This window comes from Ambystoma mexicanum, chromosome 2p, assembly GCF_040938575.1.
Source record: "Ambystoma mexicanum isolate Mex_15411 chromosome 2p, UKY_AmexF1_1, whole genome shotgun sequence".
NCBI classification, from domain to species: Eukaryota; Metazoa; Chordata; class Amphibia; order Caudata; family Ambystomatidae; genus Ambystoma; species Ambystoma mexicanum.
This window is the reverse complement of record NC_090923.1, coordinates 19,383,920-19,405,800: the sequence shown is the minus strand read 5'-3', so window position 1 is coordinate 19,405,800 and position 21,881 is coordinate 19,383,920. Positions and strand designations below refer to the sequence as shown.

At 48.0% G+C, this 21,881-nt stretch overlaps 1 protein-coding gene and 1 non-coding gene across 2 annotated transcripts in view; one reads left to right on the top strand and one right to left on the bottom strand.

The window, feature by feature from the left end:
• Positions 1–16,952, top strand: part of LOC138566149 (zinc finger protein interacting with ribonucleoprotein K-like) — a 231,946-nt gene extending 214,994 nt beyond the window's left edge. The window contains exon 7 of the mRNA XM_069643163.1: positions 15,829–16,952. Within this exon, the coding sequence (XP_069499264.1) occupies positions 15,829–16,640 (812 nt within the window). The 3' untranslated portion in view covers positions 16,641–16,952. The remainder of the gene's footprint in view (positions 1–15,828) is intronic.
• Positions 16,953–18,243: 1,291 nt separating this feature from the next.
• LOC138568538 (U6 spliceosomal RNA) lies at positions 18,244–18,350 on the bottom strand. The gene has a single exon (XR_011302872.1). It is a non-coding gene; the product is annotated as a U6 spliceosomal RNA (small nuclear RNA).
• Positions 18,351–21,881: the final 3,531 nt, after the last annotated feature.

The following is a 21,881-nucleotide window of genomic DNA, read 5'->3' as shown; positions in this document are numbered from 1 at the left end:
GTAAGCAATGTGTAGCTTTCTCTTGACCCCCAGTATCTCCCACATCTTTGTCATTACTTCACTGGTGAAGTGGCTACCCCTGTCTGACTCAATCATTTGAGGTAGACCAAAACGGGAAAAGATGTGGTTAATCCTCAGGGCAGCTGCTGTTTCTGCCTTGCAGTTTGGGGCTGGGAGAAATTCCACCCACTTGGTAAACAAGCATGTAACGGTCAACGTGTACTTGTTTCCTCTAGACGAGCGAATCACAGGGCCTACAAAGTCGATTTGCAAATCTGACCATGGCAGTGTCATCCCCCTCTTTTGGAGTGGCGCACGGTGTGTGAGGGATGATGGCTGAAATTGTGCACACACAAGACACCCCTTCAAGTATTGGTCAAGGTCCTGCCCCATGTGTGGCCAGTATGCAACCTCTCTTAAGATTTCCAGTGTTGTATGAAACCCCCTATGACCGGCGGTGGCCACACCATGGGCGTGACTTAACATCAGGCTTCGGAATGAGGTAGGAACCACCCACTGATCATGGCCAGCTTGGGATTTCCTTACCAACAAACCGTCTTGGATTCAGAAAATTTTTGGACATTTCATCAACACTCTTAGGTCCTCTTTCCCAATGTAATCGGTATCCATCAGGGGAAAGTTCTCAGGGTCCTCAAGGTGTTGGTAAAACTTACCAATAATTGGATCCCACTTCTGAGCTGTAATTAAAACAGCATCAGGGGTCTGCTTACTCCATTGTGCAGTTGAAAGATCATTGTGAGCATTTGTCTGGGACCTAGTGATAGCAGTGACCTGGATTTCCCCCAACAGGGACTCTATTTCTATTAGATCCCCTTGGATGGCCCCGGTTTTGGCCAGCTGATCAGCTAAGTCATTTACAGTTTTGTCTGGTCCCTCTACTTTGGAATGACCCTTGATCTTTTTCCAATAGATGGTCATCCCATTCGATGTGACCAGATCATCAATGTTTTGGATTAACTTCCCATGTTTCAAGGGTTTGTTATTAGCACATAACATGTCTCTGGTTTCCCAATTAACCAGGTGCTCCACGAACCCGTTCGGTACATAATCCGAATCTGTGATTATGACCAGTTCGTGGAGTTGATGTTGGACAGCAGTGAGGATGGCCTGATGCACAGCCATCAATTCTGCCACCTGACTACTTCGGGGACCAATTTTGTATCCAGCGGAGGGTTCTGGGAACTCCTTCACCCATGCATTCCCTACGCCAGCCACCAGTTCTTTCTCCCCGTCGTTGTCAACATGGTAAGAGTATCCATCCACATAGACAGTGGGCATTCCCTCACACTTGTCTTCTTCAAAGACTTTGTGTGGGGAATTAAGGTATGCCTCCATGTTGTCCTTGATTTTTAGACTTTCGTCCTCGAGACAGTTTTCTCTGGAACAATCATGCAAGTCAGCCAGACCTTGCGCGAGGGGACTCTTCTTGTTTTGGCCATATCTGACCTCCACAGGAAAGCCTTGCATTGACAGAAACCAGGAAGTAATTCGGGTATTACTCACATTTCCGGCCCGGATTCTGTCACTTTGGAGATATTGCAGAGGCTGGTGTGGAGTCTCCACTATGATGTGTTCCCCCTGGATAAACGGGCGGTAATTCTTCAATGCCCACACCGTTGCCAGGAGTGCCTTCTCACAATCGTTGAATTTTTCCTACACAGAGGATAAAGTTTTGCTCGCATAGGAGATTACTTTATTGACCTTGTCATGCTTTTGGTATAATACTGCCGTCAAGCATGTATTAGAGAACCCTGTCTCCAGGAAGAACTCCTTGTTTCTGACAGGGTAAGCTTGGCAAGGCGCTTGTGAGAGGCTTCTTTTGAGTTGTCTTACCGCCTCAGATTGTTTTGGACCCCATTCCCACTTGACCCCCCCCTTCAAGAGATGAATCAGGGGTCTAGTGATCTCTGTGTAGCCTTCAATGAACTTTCTGCTGTAATTAGTCAGTCCAAGGAGGCTCCTTAGTTCCCGCAGAGTTGTGGGGTCTTTCAGTTTCTGGAGTGCTTCCACTTTCTTTTCTTGGGGACAGAGACCCTGAGGAGTAATCTCATGCCCAAGAAATTAACACGGGTTCTACACCACTGTGCTTTCTGAAAGGAAAGTTTTGCTCCGGCGGCCCTCAACTGTGTCAGAACATAACGGATCTCCGCTATATGTTCCTCCACAGATGAACTTTTGATGAGGACATCATCTACATAAGCCAGGTTACCCCTCGCACCCAGGTCGGGCATGGCCTTATGTAGGAAAATGTTGAATTCATTGCCTGAGTTGAGGTATCCGAAGGGAGTCCGGGTCCATGTGTACTGCTGGCCCCCAAAGGTAAAAGCCAGTTTGTATTGGTCCTCCCTACTGACAGGCACGGTCTAGTATCCATTGGTCAGGTCTATTGCTGTGAATACCTGTGAACCCTGAATCTGGGCCAGCCCTTGGTCAATGTAGGGCAGAGGCCATCGGGAAGTATGGACCCATTTGTTGAGCTCCCTAAGGTCGGCGCAGAGTCTCCACTGGCCGTTTGGCTTCAATATTCCCAGCACCGGATTATTGAAAGTGCTGTCGACTGGACAGATTATTCCCCGGGACTCAAGGTTCTTAATTATTTCAGTAAGGGACTCCATGGATGCGAGAGGCAAGCGATATTGCTTCACAAACACTGGAGTCATTCCAGGGTCCGTGGGAATTGTTGTGGTGTGGATGTCGGTGCGACCACAGTCATATGAGTCTACCGCAAAGAGATCTTGGAAATCCAAGAAAACTTGTTTCAACTGTTGCTTCTGTTCCAGAGTCACACAGGCATCAGCTAGGTTGACTCTCTCTTCAACCATCTGCCTGAAGCCTGGAAAGACTTCTGTTTTTGGCTATCTCAGCGGCCTCCTCCAGCTGGGTGGAGAAGTCCCTGGTCAGAGTGCTGATTTGGACTGGAGGCTTCAGGTGGGAAAGGCAGCCCTCATGGACCTGGAAAATCACCTCATCCCTCCTGAAGTCACAAGTCACATCTTCCGTACCATAAGGGCAAGAAGTGTACACCAGGAAGTTCCCCCCATACCGGGTGAAAATCCTGTCTGGTGTTGGATTGTCCTCACTGTCACTGTCAAAACAGTCCTTGGGGATTGGTCCTAACAGTTCATTTCCTAGATCAATGGAAAAATGTTGGTCATCAACCGCCATTCCAATAATGGTGCCTGCGGCTAGAGTAATACTCTTTAAGTCGCTGTTATCCACCTCTATTGGAATGGTGTCATGTTCTATGTTGACTAATGGTGTTGGGTTTACCCCTAACCCTTGCTGTTGGAGAGAAGCATTTAGATGCATGTAAGCATCAGGGTTTTTCAAATGTTGTCCTCTTTTAACTTTCACTTCCAGGGAGAATTGTCGGGTCCTTTCTGGGATGGTGACCTCCTCTTTAATCTGAATTTCAACTGCATAAGGTAGCAATTGAGCTGACCTAAATGCTTTTTCTGGATCATCAAAGCCCATGGGATTATCTTCTAATCGGGACCAAGCTTTGAAGCTCATTCGGTCCAAACTAATGGCAAAGCGATTGAGAATGTCACTGCCTAAGTAAAAGGCGGCAGTGACGTCTCGCACGACCCAACAATTATGGACTATGCTCTTGTTGCCAATGGAGATTTTGAGCATACACCTGCTTGGCAGGAGATGTTTGGAATTAGGTGCTTCCAGGTCCATTTCCCATTTGTCTATCAGTTTGTATGTGGGAATGGCTGGATCTTTTGGGAGTTGGCGGAACATGGCTTCGCTGATTAAGCTCTTACCGTTGTTCACGCACACTCGAGCGAGAACAGAGTCCTTCCCATCATTTAACTGAACAGGGATGAACAACTGCTCTCCAATTTGCTGAATATCAGCCAGGCTCTGAGCTGATTTCACATCTTTCTGGACTATAGGAGTGGGAGTTTCTGATTGTGGATTGGTAAAGAATGTCAGGGTGTTTCCTTCCAGTGTGTAATACCACCTCAAACTGGAAGGAAGGTTGATTTTCAGAAATAGAGAGGACCCCCCATCACCAATCTGTTGTCCTACTGCTATTACTGTCACGTCTAGAGTTTGGTTGTTCTGGAAGTGAAATTCTACTTGGTCAGATTTTTGTTCAACCATGTGGCAGGTGCTGTTTAAACTAACATGGTTGACACTCTGTTTTAATTTTATTGGTCGGCTAGTCTGGGTCTAGAGGACCTTGTTTACACAATCTATTAGGGGTGACAACCTTCTCAGGAGGTCATTCCCTAGTAAACAAGGGGTGCCCTCTGGAGTCACTACTATGACCGGGTGTTTCACCTTGTATCGCCCGATCTTAATGTCCAAGTCTGCAGTCCCCTCAACGGGAATTTCCTTCCCGTCAAAGTTCTGCAGTTGTCCAGGAAGAGAGGTGAGAGGAATTCGGTAATTCTCCCCCCTTCCTGCATTTAGTTCCTCAAAGGCCCTTTTGGACAGACGGGTAGCTTGGGATCCAGTGTCCACCAGTGCCAAAATTGTACCCTGCCCCTGTACTTGTACCGGGGCATAGTATCTTCCCTCCTTCTCCTGAAGGGGGCACAGATAATGCACATTTTTGGACAACTGGTGGGCTAACTTTCTGGTTTTGGACATTGCGAGAGAAGAGATTTGGGCAGAATTCTGTGGAGAGTCTTGGGAATCTGAAAGAAAAAGTTGGCAACTGGAGATCAGAGCCATTGTGGGTTCCCCTGGTTCCGGTTCTGGGCCGCCCCCCCCTTTTTGGAGGCAGTCACCAGGATGGGTTTGAACCAGGGGATTTTGGTATTGTTGGTTCTGGGATGAGATGATGGGCGGCGGTAGCTCAGTCTCCACATCTCCCCAGTCTGGATTGGAATCCCTTGGGACCCAGTTTTCCTTGGGAGGAGTTCCCCCATCTCTGAAGGAGAAGATCCTTTTCCCAGGATCTTCTGAGGATCCCCCTCCCTCAAATTGGAAGATCTGTACCTCCTCCACAAACTGGGTCTGTTTGGGTCCTTTGTTTCTCCTACCTCCTCTCTGCTCCTTGGGTGGCAGACTTTCAGGGGTAGGAGATTTTGTTTCCAGTTCCTGGTTTTCCAGGGGCTGTTTACAAGTTGGGAAGGAAGCTTCCTCCAAGGCTTTACACCCCCCTTACCCTTGTGCCTCCTCCCTGGGAACCGGTGGGTTATCGGGGTGCTGCCCCCGTCATTGTTCTGGAGCACCAGGTCCAGAGATTGGGGCATTCTGCGGTGGCATGCTCATCTGAGGGTTCTGTTGAGCCCTCAGTATGTGACCCAGATCCCGTGCCATATTTTGGACCTGGCGCTCAAGTTGTGAAACCCGCTCAGGCTGATACGGGGCTCTATTTTCTCCCCTGGGCTGATCCCGGGAAGGGTAGCTATCCCTTCTCTGGTAATACCCCGGATTGGGAAGATTTGGGTACCCCTCCACCCTTGGCCTCCCCTCTCCCGGATTAGGTTGCCTGGGCTCAGGGAATTGGGGAAAGAAGGATGGATGGTTTTGGGGTTGGAAATTGGGTGGATACCTGGGAAAAAAGTTCTGGACAGGATTTGGTGAATTTCTGCCCTCCTGGGGGAAGTTAGGAGGGAAGTTCCCCGGGTTAGGCGCTTGGCTGGATCCCCCCCCTTGGGCTGGAGGAGTCCACACATAACCCAGGATGGGTCGGTTTCCCTTGTAGCGGGGACTTACATAGTCAGGAGAGCGGGGGACCCCATTTCTGGGACTACCTCCTCGACTCCCTGTCTGTGACTGGCCCGAGGGCCTTCTGGGCTGTGAATTATTTGGTGCAGGCAGGTTTTTAGGCCCCCCATCTCCAAATCTAAAACGGGGGCAACCTTTACCTCTGCCACCTTGGCAGCAGCAGGGGTGCTGTTGGTTTTGGGGTTTTTCGGCGCATTATTTTTATTTTCGATGGGCTCTGCACCTCATAGATCCGGGTAGCCTGTTCAATGACCCAGTATAAAGATCTTTTCTCATGAAAATCTCTCACGAGCTGGGTCATTATGTATTTGGGTAAGGCATGGAAAAACGTATTGATAAATTCTCTGCTATCCGTGCGCACCCTTCTGGTGGTCTGCGCAAAAGCACGCTTTAATTCTTGCACAAACTCTTGTGGGGCCTGATCCTCCCCACATTGCAAATTGTAGGCTGCCTTGCGAGCCTCTTGAGGATTTCTGTGCACAGAAAAATGTTTCAAGATGGCCGCCCTGTATGTGGACAACCTTGAATGGTTTTGATCCTCCAGCACCGCAAAGAAACTGGAGTATTCTGGTGAGAAGGTCCACTTTACATATTGAATACAGCTTTGGCTGTCCTTCAAATGGAAAGTCTCCATCATTTGCTCATAGAGCTCCAAGTGTTCCCAAACAGAATACTTGGCGTTCTTATGATAAGGCGTGATGACACTCCTTATTGCCTTTATTTGTTTCAATGGGTCCTTAAGCAAGGCCCTTTTTGCCTTATTGGCCTTTTTGATTCGGGTAACCCTGGTCCATTCATCCTCCGACTCAGAAGCGCTGCTCCCAGAGGTGCCCGTCTGATCTTCCAGGTTTTCCCGGATTCTGCGGGCCTGGGAATGGCTGGCAGAATGTGGGGACCTGGTCTCCTGTGTCCTGTGACACTCAGAGGAGTCTTCAGATCCCTCCTTGCTACCAGGATTTGCTGGGTATCTCCCCACTGACCTAACTGGGCAGAGGTTTTCAGGATGCCCTTAATGGGCCTACTCTCCTGGGGTTCCCCACTAAATTGCACTGTGCTTGGGTGCCCATACCCGGATACCCGCCCATCCATTCCTGGGAGGTACTGGCCTATGAGCCCCATACTTCTAGCTGGATAGTAATCTGCCATCCCCGTGGCCCTGGGCTCATGTGCGCGAGGGGACATGGGGGTGGAAGAGTCCAGGGACTGGGAGAGATGAAGGCCTCTGGTACTAGGTCTCCTGAGGTTATGCTCAGGAGTTTCTCTTTCCCAGCGAACCTCATCTCTATCCGCCCCTGCTTCCTGTTGCAATGCAAGAGCCTGCGCCTTCAGTTCCTCAGTTAAGGCCTTACTAGACTCTATCAGTCTCTCCTGCATCGCTACCTGTTGCTGGAGCCTATCATTGTGCTGACAGAGAGCCTCATTTTCTCTCTGTGCCTCCTGATTGGTCCTGGAGTACTGGGCCAGTCTCTGCTGCAGGAGGGTTACCTCCTGAGCTGTGTCCCTATTGGCCTGCTCCTTTCTTGCCAGAGCATCCTCCACCCTCCTGGTGTGCTCTAACAAGTTCTGGTGTTCTTTTTGGAGGTCACCCAGTCCCTGAAGGGCCAGGTGATTTTCTTCCATTTTCCTTTTTAAGTGGCAGACTTCCTGGCCTAAGGTATCCCTTTCCTGACTAAGAGCCTGCATCTGTGCCGCCACGTCGTCCCTTTGCCTTTGGAAGGCACCAGCTTTCTGGCGCTCCTGGTCAAACTCTGCCTGGGTATCCAGGTCTTTCAGAATCAATTTATTGCTTTCCTCTTTCTCTCTGTCTAATCGAATTTGCAGGGTGGCTACCTGCTCTGTGCATGCCCTGTTGAAGTCCAGTTGTTGCTCCAGCTTTTTCTGGCTCTGCAGAAGGGAGTCCAAACCTTCTTGCTACTCCTTCTGCAAGGCCAGAAATCTGGTATCCTGGTCAGCCTTCTCCTGTTGCAGTATATCCATGTCCTCTTTTATTTTAATGATATACTGCCTACTATCGTTTTCTGACTCCTGGCTCCTCTGCAGCCTCTGCTCAGAAGAGACCAGGTCAGATTGGGCCTTTTCTAACGCCAGCTGTTGCCTACTTGCCAGATCTTGGCCTTCAGCACATTTGTCCTTTATGGCTCCCATATATAGATACAAATATGCCGCTATCCTAACCATCTTGTCGTGTTCATCTTTAACTTTAGGAGCCATGTATAATTCACTCAGGGCCACATGTAATGGACCCTGATCTCTTCATATATCTGACCCTGATTCAGTGACCTGTTGCGCGATTGCCTGCAACCAGACCGTTTGGTCCTGATGAGTCCACTCACCTCTCACAAATAGCTTATGTAAGAAGTGCTCTCTGGCTATTTTGATGTCTACCAGTGTCGTCATTCTGCACAACAGACCGTTTCCTTAGAGCGTTCCTTTAAGGAGTGCTTTACAGTGTAACACAGCGTGGTGGTCTGACCGGATGTATGTCTCCTGTCAGTTAGCACACTGTATTAATCTGCACAAGTGATAAATCTAACCCAGAAGATCCCAGACGAGCCCCCACTTTTGTAAGCGATATTTAATCAACACTACAGCCAAGTAAATGCCTAGTCTGGGATGCTGAGGAAAACCCTTATTAATGTATTTTTACGTCTAGTTCAGTACTCTGGATGACCACCCTTGTATAACACCCCCCTCTTAGAATCCCCCTGACCCCACTGAGCCAAGAAGTAGGTTTGTTTTGCAAATTAAAAGGTTTATTTGAGAATTTAAACAATATATATATATCACACTTTATAATAAATTAATATCTGATACTACACTTAGACATATGATGTTGATCAACAATGGGTAATCTGGCACTAGCACACTTCTTTACAATCAATGAGGAGTTAGTATAGGATGGATAAAGTAGCAAAAATACTTTTATGATTTCAAGGGAAAAGCAATGAGGAATAAAACGCAGTACAGAAATACTTGATATGATTTTAGCAAAAGATAAGATAATCACTTTTTCTCTGGCAATTCACCCCCTCCCCTATGCAATGTAAGAAATGGAAGGAAATGGAAAGAGGAGCACACAGTTCTCAGGAATGTAATCAAATACAATACGAAATTCAATTCCCACCCCAGCAAGCTTAGAGAAAACAGGTATGAGTTTTAAAACACAGGCCCAAGTGCTTTGAATGTGGTGGCAGTGAAGTGAGAAATATGCTGAAAATGCTTTTAATTCCCTTTAGGAGGTTCAGGGTGAGTGAGAGATGCTTGGGATGAGCTCTGGCTCACTTTAGCAATGATTCAGGGATGGTTATTAAGAGACAAATGAATTTTTTGCACAGGAAAGCAAAAAGCTGCTATCTTTTTACAGGTGAAGAAATCAGGCCAAATCGCAAATCGCGGCAAAATTTGCGAGTGCGTGAATCGCGATTACGGCAAAAGTATAAGGATGAAAGTTAAATTTCGTTCCTAGCCCAAACGGTTCCAGAGATACGGTCGATTAAATAAAGGTAGATTTTCGGATTTAAAGTAAAACTCAAAATGACAGGTGACAGCTTGCAGCTTCAGAATTGACAGGTGACAGTTGTGCAGCTTTACAAATGACAGATAACACGATTTCTAGGAGGCTGTTCTACTTAGGTTAAAATAGTTTGGATTAGATTATTTTAACTAAGAGATTGGTTCTGCACAGTTCTGCTAGGTACTCACAATATAATTTGAACTAGGCCTCGTCACGGATCTGGTCAACACGTCCAGCTGCGGTTCTGTCTGCTCGGCGGGTCAATCAGGCACCGGTTCTGCTCACAGCGATCTGGGTCAGCTCTTCTCTGCTGGTCTAGCCTCTCTGGATTCAGCGGCTTCTGGTTCTGGATACTGCTCTGCTTTCCGGTCCGGATCAAGTGGATTCTGGATGTAACACTGCTTTCTGGGTACTGGCAAGAGTTCTTGGCAAAAGAATTCAGACAGCTCGCCCGGCTGTGGAATAGATTGCAAATGATTTTCAGGCCTGCTGACAAATACTTTTGCTTGCAGTGGGCCTTCTTGGTTCAAAGTTCTGTAGTCTCTGTTTAGCTTGGAATCTAAGTGTTGGATCTCTGGATGTGAAGTCGACGGTCAGCATGCTCCGCAGCAAATGGAATTGAATCTCTCTACCTGTCCCAGCAGTCTCTTTTTATGTGTTTTGAAAATGGGTGTGTGCCTGGGCCTAGCTAAGCCTGCCCCTCTCTACTTGTCACTGGCCCAATTCTCCCCTCTCCCATGATTGGGGGAAGGAAATGGATTGTCATCATGATGAGGTCTGTTTATGGGTCAGAGGATCCTCCCCTGGTCAGTTTGCCCACAAATCTATATTTGATTCAAATACATCTTTCCCAGATATACAATTTGTTGAAATTACATGTGCACATTATATATTCCTTATGGTCCATGCTTGTCCGCCTCTGATCTTCCTGGGGGCTTGAATTAAAAAATGACGACATTTTGCGCTTTTTAACTGGTTTTGCAATATCGGACATTCACCCAAAATTACACACATGTGCGCAAGGGGTATGGCCATTAATTGATGTAGTGTCAGATTTTTAACATGCAGACATTTGGAGTGAGGCCCTATTTTCCGCTAGCAACCCCCCACAATACACCACAGGGTCCTAACGCCTCTCAAAATGTTCACAGAAAAATCACACAAATAATGATATTACTTATATAATTCTGACAAGTCCGCACTATGAGTTATCTATCTTTTTAAAATTATGCCCTGGTCAAAAAGGGGTGTGGCTTCCCACATCACATGGTAGAATAACTGGTTTATCCACTTCCCCCAAGCTCAGCTGCTAGCAGAGGCACTGCCCCTCCCAGTTTCCCCTGAGAGGAAGCCACTTTACAACGCCCCCAATATAACATTTGCCTGAGTCAAGGGAGTTGCATTGTTCTGTTCCTTCCAGTTCCCAGGTGCTCCACCCCTAATCTAATCAGAGAGGTGACAACTCCTTTTGGCAAGGGGCAGCAGGATGCAGCTAGGCCTGGGAAGAGTGGCTGAACAGGTTTCTCCTATCGGGGGTAGTTGTCAGGCAGAATCCAGTTTCACTAAGCCAGGTTACAGCTAAATGTCACTTTTTGTTCCCAGTTTTCTACATTCAAATCAAACTGACAATTTGTACCTATACATTAAATAATTACTCCCTTCAAGTCATTTCAGAATATAGTTTTACATTGTATCCACCTCTTAGCAAGTCTTTCCTTGGTCTGGTTTTGTTTCATTTGTTCAGTTTTAACAAAAGTCTGGTGGTTTTAAAACGCCGGCTTTCTGATAGTGGTGAGTACTGGTAATGCAACCATTTTTGGGATTAAGAAAATGAATTCCCCACAGTTCTGGGTTGCTTTTGGCAATCAGCATTGCCATTCCCAGTGGTTTCAGGCTACTGTGTGTGTAGCCCAATTGTGGTTTTAGGCAGTGCCCTCCTGTGCTCACAACATAGGCAAAAATGGGTGGCAGCCTATTCTTCATGTTTTCCCTGTGCACTCTCTGGGGAGTTCTGGCCATCATGATGTTTTCCATGCCAGTACTGTACAGTTTTATGGTAGGGCTTGGATGCATGGGTAAAAACATCCCACAAGCCACAGCCCAACCCTCCATGAGGCTGCTACCCCTGAACTATTGGACTACCATGACTCCCTTGACATATTCTGCATGGGTTAGATCCCTCCTTCTTGATTTCCCTTTACTTCCTTTCTCACTGGGTACTCTCAGCTCTCCCTATTATGTACTCATTTGAAGCTGTTTCTGTACTCACCTTTACCACCTGACGCCCACCTTCAATTCCTTAACTACTGGGCCCTCATTTATCTTGAAAGTCAAATGTGGGTGTATTCTGCATTTAACTTGAAAGTCAAACTTGGATGTATTCTGCATTTAACTTGAAAGACAAACTTGGGTGTATTCTGCATTTAACTTGAAAGTCAAACTTGGGTGTATTCTGCATTTAACTTGAAAGTCATACTTGGGTGTATTCTGCATTTAAATTGAAAGTTAAACTTTGGTGTATTTTTGCTTTTAACTTTGGTCATTGATTATAACCTGCTAGCCCAGTGACTGGTCTATACCGCTGTACTTACTTACCCCTCCCTCTGCCTCCTCTTTTCCCACTCATGGCGCTCTCTGTTTCTCCCATCTATTCCAACTGCTTCTCTATCAACTATCCTTCCCTTCTCACTAAGTCTGGAAAGAAGAAGTTTAAAAAGGATATCTTGGCCTCCAACCCTGGTCTCCCCATCGCTGATACCTATTCCAGTGCCTCTTCCAGACAGACCTTCACCGACATCCTCTTTGTTGTTCCTTCGCCAGATCTATGGACCCCCGCTATGATCTCTGTGCTCTGTCCTGTCTCCTCCTCTCCCATTAATGGTGGCACTCGCTGGGAGGTCCTCATGGCTCCTTTCGACTCCTCCAGAGTCATCCTTAATGTCTACCTAAATGGCACTGTCATGGTCCAAGGTCCTCAAGCCAATCTCCTCCTCTTCGATAGGCGGTTCCCTCGCCTCATCAACTTCCTTTCATCTCCGGCTGTCCCCTCCTCTCATTCCTTGGCTACCTTGCCCACTCTTCTCTCCTCCTCTGCCCTTCTTCAGGCTACCACCACAACTCCGCAGGACGTACCTCTGATTTTCACCCCTCCCCGGAAGGTCTTTAAGGCCAGCAACCTTCTTTATCCTGCCACTCTAAACTCTTGCTCTGCTGTCAAACACTCCTCTGACATCTGCCACCTCCTTGAAGAACTTGACCTTGATGTCCTTGGTCTCACCGAGACATGGTTCACGGCCAGCTCTGTCACAAGCTTTGACACTCTCCTCACTGATGGCTACAAGATCCTCTCCGCACCCAGTTCCACTCGGCCTGGAGTGGCAGTAGCCCTGATCTTTCCTGAGTGGATTCCTGCCACTATCATTCCCACTCAGATTTACTCCTCTTTCAAATGTCTTGTCTGCAGTCTCTCAATCTCTCCTGGCCACTCTCTTACTGTTGCTACTCTCTACCAGCCCCTTGGGAAAATCACCTCTTTTCTCTCTGAGTGGGCTGACCTCTCCTCTTCCCACCTGGCCTCAACCACTAAACTCCTCCTCCTTGGTGACCTCAACATCCAACTCGATTCTCCCTGTCCCTCATCTCTGCTCTTTCGCGACCTCTGCAATTCCCTCTCCCTCTCTATCCTCCCCTCTGGCCCGACTCACTCTGCAGGACACATACTTGATGTCTTGATCTCCTCTGGCCTCCCCCTCTCTATCCCTCTGACTACTTCTTTCTCCTGGAGTGACCACTGCCTTCTCTCCTCTCTCCTCTCACTCTCTTCCACCTAAGCCAAGCCCACCCCAACACTGCTACCTACCTTCTCAGACATCCGACCTATGAAGCGTGTGCCAGTTGAGGCCTCCCTCCTCCTCTGGTTGACTCACACCCATACACAACCCTGTCCCTTCTCTCCTCTTCTATTTCTGATACTCTTGCCCCTGTCATGAGGATCCGCTTGAAGTCCAAAGCCAAGTGCAATTCCTGGTATGACTCCGACCTAGCTACACATAAAGGTAAGTGTAGGGCGGCTGAGAGGAAATAGAGGGCTTCTTGTTCATCCTCTGACAAACTGGCCTGTCGCCTGCTCCAAAGCAAATACCGACTCTCTGTCCGCAAAAGCTTTATGATCAGTAACAGTGCACAGACTGCCTGTCCATCGGTTACTGTGCAATAAATGCTTTATTATCAGTAACAGTGCACAAACTGCCTGTCCATCGGTTACTGGGCACTAAATGCTTTATGATCAGTAACAGTGCACAGACTGCCTGTCCATCGGTTACTGTGCAATAAATGCTTTATTATCAGTAACAGTGCACAGACTGCCTGTCCATCGGTTACTGGGCACTAAATGCTTTATGATCAGTAACAGTGCACAGCCTGCCTTTCCATCGGTTACTGTGCACCTAATGCTTTATGATCAGTAACAGTGCACAGACTGCCTGTCCATCGGTTACTGGGCACTAAATGCTTTATGATCAGTAACAGTGCACAGCCTGTCTGTCCATCGGTTACTGGGCACTAAATGCTTTATGATCAGTAACAGTGCACAGCCTGTCTGTCCATCGGTTACTGTGCAATAAATGCTTTATTATCAGTAACAGTGCACAGACTGCCTGTCCATCGGTTACTGGGCACTAAATGCTTTATGATCAGTATCAGTGCACAGATTGACTGTCGATCGGTTACTATGCACCAAATGCCTTATGATCAGTAACGGTGCACAGAGCGCCGTTCCATCCGTAACTATTCATCTAATGCTTCTCGGACAGTTATTGTGCAGAGAGCATCTGCTCATTAGGAGGATTTTTGGAATCCACCCTGTGGACAGATTCTGAGAGCCCACCTTATTCTGAGGAACAGGGAAAGACTCTAATGTCCAGCCAAACTCGGTCTGGGTAGCGTGGCAGAGTAGCAAGGCTTAGATGTAGGAGGGTGTGAGAGTGGTCAAGTGTTCAGTTAACCACACACAGACCATTTGTAATTCCAGTTATGCAAAATGTATGTAAAAAACAGTTATTTATTAGGCCTTAAGAAACACTTATAAATGAAAAGCACAAGCAAGTAAAACAACTAAAAATAAACTATTCGCCTATGTACACCCACCTTGGGGTGCTTTGTCTAAAGAGCACTAGTTAGATCAGCTGATGGGACACTGTAATATATTAAAACAAGGGTAACTAATAAACCAGTTAGAAATCAGGTCATTAAAAGGGCAGAAAAACCCAATTATGCTGCATTATAAAAATAAGGCCTTGTACTTAAAAAGCACTTCTCTTGCTAATGGAGATGCAACCTACTGCCCTAAAAGTCTCAGGTCCCAAAGTTAACCATTTGCAGGGAGCTAGGAGTCCTTTAAGGAGGGTAAACAAGTGTTGGCAAAGCCAACAAGTAGGCAAGCATGTCGCACATAGTGAAGAAAAAAAACAAAAGGCCTTGTTACGAGTTGGAGGATAAGTGGAACAAGTGGCGGTAACAGAATTACTGACACTTTTACCACTCTGCCAAATTAAGGGAAACAGGAAATCAGCGCTATTCCGCTGGCAGAATTATTTGGTATGAAAGAGTTGGGGTTGTTCTTTTAATAAAAGAACACAAGTCATGCATAATTCAAAGGTGAAAGAGAACCCTCAGGAATCTGCAATGGTTGGGGGTGGGGGTGGCCAACGGGAGAGGTACTGAAGACTTAGACCTCAGCAAGGAGGATAGCACAGGGGCAACGTGCTGGTCTTGGAAGCAAGACCAGGCAGAGCAACAGAGGTTTGAATCCTGGATCCGCTTAGAAACTGAACTCAGGTATGGTATTAGGCACATTATAAAAAGACAGTTACAAATGGTGCCGGGAGTGAGGAGGTCAGTCCTGTAACTGGAGGTTGCTTCTTTCGGTGCACGGTGACCATAAATGCCTGGAAGATCAACAGTCGAAAGTCCAGCAAACATATCAATGGACCTTAAGCAAGCTACTTAAGCCAGTGCTATGGTGAGCCTTGGAACGCAAGGACATCACATTAGGAGAGTTCACACCACCCGAGGTCGAGGTGTTGCATCTGTTTAACAGCTCACAGTACGGGTTATTGCTAGGGGCAAAACGCGTGCCCACTTGTTTCTGTGATACAGGTTCTATAGCCCTGAGAAGGGTTATAGGATGTTGATGTGCTCTTTGTGACCCTTTGAGCTTTACGCACCCTGTTTCTCCTCTGTTTCCCTCTGAGATCACTCTTCCTTCCCTCCCTTTTCATCACTGTGACACTTTGATGTTAATCCTATTCTCTGCATTGAGACTTCCCGAATATTATGATCTGTGCAACTCTTGAATCTCGTATTGAGACTGGACGGGTACATCTCCACATGTTCAGAGTCTGGATATCTATTTGAGGAAAACACTTGTTCAGCTCCCTGTTAACAAGGATCAGTGTCCACTTGGGATTTGACTGACGCATGGCATACCCCCAAAACCAGCTTTCAACAATTTAATAAATGCAAAATTGATGTAACGCTGCCTAATTAAAGTGTCTTTAACCTTCTGCTAATTTGATAATTTGATTAAACAATTCATTCAACAGATGATCCAATAAAGAACAGGAAAAGAAGAAAAGAAAATTCTGCAACAAATTCTGAACCAATACCAGACAAAGGGCCGTCAGAAGAAGACAGAGTGAAGGTGTTTGACAGTCCTGAGAGCGAGGCGCGCTACAATCACCCAACATGGGAACCTGTCGCTCACCGACTAGGAGAAGTTCCAACTTCAACATGTGAAAGTGCTTTCGGTACTTTAGTCCATTTGGATACCTATGCAGAAACTCCCAATATGCCTAGACTGGAGCAATATGATGACCGTGAGATTAATACGAGTCATGCAGAAGTGCAAGGTCAAGAACTATATGCATGCCTTATGTGTGATAAAAATTTCACTAAGAAAGAAACTCTTTTTAGACACAGGAGAATACACATGGGAGTGCGGCCATATCAGTGCACTGACTGCGGCAAAAGTTTCATTAGAAATGACAATCTTATAGTGCACATGAGGACACACACGGGAGAAAGACCATATCATTGTAATACATGTCCAAAAAGCTTCAGCCAGAAGGGGATTCTTAGCCGACACGTACTGACACACATTGGAGAAAGACCGTATCATTGCAAGACCTGCGCAAAGAGCTTCAGCCAGAAGGGGATTCTCAGCCGACACGCACTGACACACATTGGAGAAAGACCGTATCATTGTAGTACCTGTGCAAGAAGCTTCAGTCAGAAGGGGATCCTCAGCCAACACAAGTTGACACACATTGGAGAAAGACCGTATAAATGCACTGAATGTGAGAAGAGCTTCACACGGAAAGGGAATCTTCTCACACACCAGAAGAGGCATTCCTGAAACAGATTTTCATCGCAGGAGTAATCCTTCTACATACATTATTTTTCAGATAGCCTCTCGTACTAGCAATTTTCTCACAAGAATGAAATGCAGTTAATAGCCTCATCAGTGAACTTCAGTTGAGCTTTATGTTGAATTTCAAAGTCAGGTTATGGAAAAGTGTCTCCTGTTTGTGGATAATTTAAACTTTAGTCGGGGAACAGATTCAAGTAATACCATTTTCAAATGAATACTGTTATCATTGACTCTAGACGCACACAAAATCTTTATCCGGGGGCAGAATACAACATTAAACAACATTAACAAACTAGCAGAGGACGTTCTATTGTATCATATTGTATTGTAGTTGTCATTGATATAGTACCTTTTTCAATTTCTATATCCTCAACACACTTGTGGTGGGAACGCCCTCGGGGACTGAAGCCCAGCTATTGGAACATTCTCAGAAAAGTCTTAGAATGCGTGTGTGCATTTGGCCAAGATTAGGAATTAGGTGGGCTGGATAGTCTCCAGTAAGCAACCCAAGAGGTCAGGCACGTGCATGGGTGCTGAGGGAGGTCATGAGAGTGCGCTAGTGCAGGAGACTCATTATGTGCCCAGATACACCGATTTTTTAGTGGCTTGTCACTGTTTTCTAATGGCAGAGGTTTTGAGGCAAGTGAGGTGTAAGGAGGCGAAGACTTAAGTTTCCAGCTAGAACAAATTTGTTGTAATCGTAGCTGCATTCTAATGTGTTTGGATGGATAGCTGTGCCTGCCGCAGATGTCCACCGAAGTGGTGGTTATACGTACCTTAGGCTCAGATGGAGCTTAACTTTGATCTCGCTGGTTGTTGAGAACGTCTGTGTGAAAAGAGAACGTATCCTCCTAGGCTCTTCTAGGCACTATGGACAGGGTACCCTCAAAGTACGCATTAGACCAGGTACATTCATACATTTTCTAGGCGTGACAGACGTGCGACCATAAGATCTTGGGATCATAGGATTATGTAAAACCCAATATACAGGCGACCCTTATAGTCTTGCTATATATCTTCTAGGTTCTATAATGGGCTCCCAGCAGGCATCTTCTACGCACTGAGCTGGAAGCAGGAAGCAGAAACTGCTGCAACCCTGGGAAGGTGTGTCTGGGGCGCTTGGGGGCCTGTCAGCATCAGCAGCAGCAGAGACCAGGCCCTGATAGAGACACGCTGGGGCACGGGGGGGGGGGGGCGTGCTGCAGGATTTCAGTTACCCGTGCAGGCTGCCTGGGCCAGAGAGGACCTCTAGCTTGCAGCCCCCCAAGGAAGGATCCGGGCACCGGAAGGAAACACTGGCTGCTGACTCAGGCCCTGAGCCCCTTTGCACTTTGGCCCGTGAAGCAGATAGGCTGACAGTGATATGCGCTGTTGGCAAATAGCACCTAGGAGAGCTTAGAACTGCCCTGGCATGTAGCAATCATCACCCACTGGGCATAAGCTTGGAGCACTCGCAGCGCTATCTCCAAATAAAACGCACTCTGACGAGCTCCACGCCGAAAAGCACACCTGCCCTAATGGACAGAGGGCCTGTTTATCCCGTCAATAAATGTTGCAGCTAAAGAACATGTCTGTCCTGCTATGTGTCCAAAATATGGAACGCTTCACGAATTTGCGTGTCATCCTTGCGCAGGGGCCATGCTAATCTTCTCTGTATCGTTCCAATTTTAGTATATGTGCTGCCGAAGCGAGCACAGACTGAAGGTTGACCCAGCCCATACATAAACCCCCCCAGATCTATGATCTCTGGACATAGGGTGGCATACAATGGGCATTTCTTGAGACAGAAAGCGCTTGCTTTTGGGGGAATGATATGAAACGGAGGCAGAGAGCAATGGTCCGCGCTTATTCACTGCTGCGCTGGTCCGAGAGGTGAGTTTTTGTTATTTTTGGAATGCTTGCCGGAGCAATGTAGTTGCAAAGGCTCATGGTGCAGTTTGTATGCAAAGTGATTGATCCCAGCACAATGCCTGGGTGCATTACAGTAGTCCCACAAGCCAGAGGAAACACAGAGGGCCTGCCTGTCAGGGGGCTTTGTTTGGGGGCCCATGGGCTGTTCCAAGAGAAGGCAAGAGGAGGCAGCTGGCCGGCATGTCAGTCCCCCCCCCCGCCCCCAGGGGGCGCAGGATGGCCCCCTGCTTGCATTCAGAGGCTGACTTAAAATGTTCCTTTGGCGGGGCTGGCTTCAGTGCCCTTGGCTTTTAAGTCACCGTGGGTCTGGTTCCCTTTGGCAGGTCCAGGTTCTCCCTTACAACAGCTATGGGCCGGGGGTTAGCTGCATTATCAACAGCGTCAGGGTGTGAGACGCGTGGGCTAGAAAATCAGGTCCAGCAGCGCTTGCAGGCGCACCTACCTCAGAAAGGCCCCTGGAAGGACTGCGCGGAGGAGGAGGAGGAGGTGAGACACAAGAGGGCCAGTATGAGGCGTCTGACTACGTACGGATCAGAAGATTGTAGGGTCGACTCCTATCTGGCTCGGGTTCATTCCTTGCTTTTTGGGTCCTGCTGTTACATTTAAATCCCTAAGAGCATCTGTGCCTGCAAAGGTGCTTTAATTTTATGGGCGGGCCGTCGGTATAAGAAAGAAAGACTGGCCAAAGTCCATCCTAATACATCAGCAGCAGGGGCCCATCCCGAAAATGCCCCAGGCCCCGCGCTGCACAACGTGCGGCACGATGGAGGGCCTGGGAGGTTAGGCGCAGGGTGGGGGATCCTCCCAACAGGCGGGAAAACAGAAGGGAGGGGCGGCCAGAGCGGCGCCCCCACCCGCCGAGCAACCAAACGGAGACACAAGGAAGGCAGAGCAAGGTGTGAAAGTAACAGGTGGGTGGGGGGACAGGAAGGGACTCCGGCGGCCCAAAAAATCACCACAACAAAAGGTGGAGGGGGTATAAATACCCCAGAGAAGAAGGAGCAAAACACAACCAGGTAGGAGCTCACCTCGCTCGGGTAAGCTCCCAGCCCCTGGTTAAAAGCGGAAAAAGGTTTCGTTTTCGTTTCGTTGCTTCGTTTTACGCTTCGGTCACTTTCGCCTCTGCGGGCTTAAGCGACGAAGTTTCGTTTCCCCTCGCTCGCGTTTCGCCTCTTACGGGCTTGACTGGCAAGGGGAGCGCCGGAGGAACGGAGGAGAAGGAAGGACGCAGCTGTTCGTGAGGGCGTCGCGGAAGCATCGGAAAGCCAGCGGTGAAGAGTCGGGGCCCGCGGTGGAAGCGGGTGAAGCCGGGCGCTGGAAAGGAGATTCCAGGAAGAAAAGGCACAGCTCGTTGAGGAGGCGTGACGGAAGATCGGCGCATGGCTTGGCCTCGGCGGGCTTAGTCGGTCCAACAGCAAGGAAATACGGGCACCGGCGCCAGTTCCGAAGAGGCAGTGCCTACGGAGGAAGCAGGAAACAACGCGAGAAAAGACGGGCAGACGCGGCGCTCGGGAGGAGAACCAGGACAGCTCACGGCAGCAGGAGGAGCGGCACGGAAGCGACGGGAGCCCTTAAAGCGACAGTGCACCCTGGGCAAGCCTGCCCCTTAAAGCAACAGTACACCCTGCTCAAGCAAGGTTAAAACACGAAAGAAGGGCGGGGATTCGCACGGCCAGGTGGCACAGGGAGCAAGGGCGCGAGCAAACGACCCGGCAGAGCCTGAGAGCACGGGTTCAAGACCGGACAAGACCAAGATCAGGATCAATCTCCGAACCAGGAAAAAAAGCAGGGGGCAAAACACCCCCCAAAGGTGGTGGAATAAGAATTAAACATTTTTACCAGAGGCAAGAAAAAAAGAGGAATGGAGGAAAAATTAAGAAGAGCGCAGGAGTTCAGCGCATGGGCCAAAAAGGCAGAAAAGGACTACGGGGCCAAATGGGTCCTGGAGGTGATGCAGAAAGAGGAAAGGGCTAGGGCAATGTCGCCCCTGCTGCTGGAGGATTCCACGGACAGCGAGGAGATAGAGGAGTTACCCCAAGGCCAAAAGAGGTCAAGAGGAACAGGGGAAGAGCCGCAGGAACCGGAGAGGCCTAAGAAGAAACAGAAAAACAAAGGTATCGTAAAATTGAGCAAAAGCATTAACAAAATGATAAAAGTATTAAATGCAAATGTAGAATGCATGAAGGCCCAGGGTAAATCGCCCAGAGCAAAAAGGGGTAAAGATGAAGGGCAGGACGGCATGGGATCAGAATGGGAGGAAAGTAGTGAGGACGAAGAGAGAGACCACTTGCGAGCCTGGGTAAAGAAAAAAGGGGTAATAGGAAGAGGAAGGGGTACAGAGGACAAGACAGGTGGGGGTAAGGGGACAGGGGGGCAGGGGCCAGCGGACAACGGGGCAAGCCCTCCTACAACGGAGCTACCCCAAAGCCCAAACATTGCAGCAGAGCCTACCACAGAATTAGTCAATGAACCGGCCAAGAACATGACAAAATATGGGAGACCCACGATAGGTAAGGACGCACAGGGGCGTTCCCTGAAAGCCCAAGCATGGCACATTAGCGACAAAATTAAGGAGAAAATATGGAGAAAGGAATTAATAGACATATTCACATTGCTAGACGTACAGAAAAGGGGTCACGACGTAGCAAAAGAGGACATGAAGGAGGATGAAAAAGGGTTATTGAAAAGGTCAGCAGTAGCCAGAAATTTTGACAACTGGACAGCAGCATTTCAGATAATGTCATCCATCATTTTACAGAAGTTTCCCGAAGACGGCCCATCGCTGGTCACCTACCAGCAGAGCGTGCTAAAGGTGTACAAAGCATTTGGGGGGGATGCATGGAAAGAGTATGATCATGAGTTTAGGAAAGAGATGGACTGCTTCCCAGATATTGGGTGGGACGAGGAGAATTACAACCTATATATTTTCAATGTATTGAAAGAGAAGTGGGACAGCAGGGACCAACCTAATACGCCTAGCTACTACAGGAGGCAATATGGTTATAACGATTACAGGAGAGATTACAGATACAGCAGCAGGAGGTTCGAAGGTAGCCGCGACAGGGCAAGCGAGCAGAACTTTCGGAGCAGGCAATACGAGGCACAAAGAAGCTGGCAGAGCAGCTTACCACCAACAGCGCAAGGGGGTGGCAGGGGAGAAAATGGGGGTCCAAGAACACAGCCAGGCCAATGCAGGAATTTCGAAAAAGGAGTGTTATGCAGCTGGGGGAAGAAGTGCAGATTTAGTCACAAATGCGAGAATTGTGGGGGGGAGCATGCGACCAACAAATGCACAAGGTCCACATACAATAAATA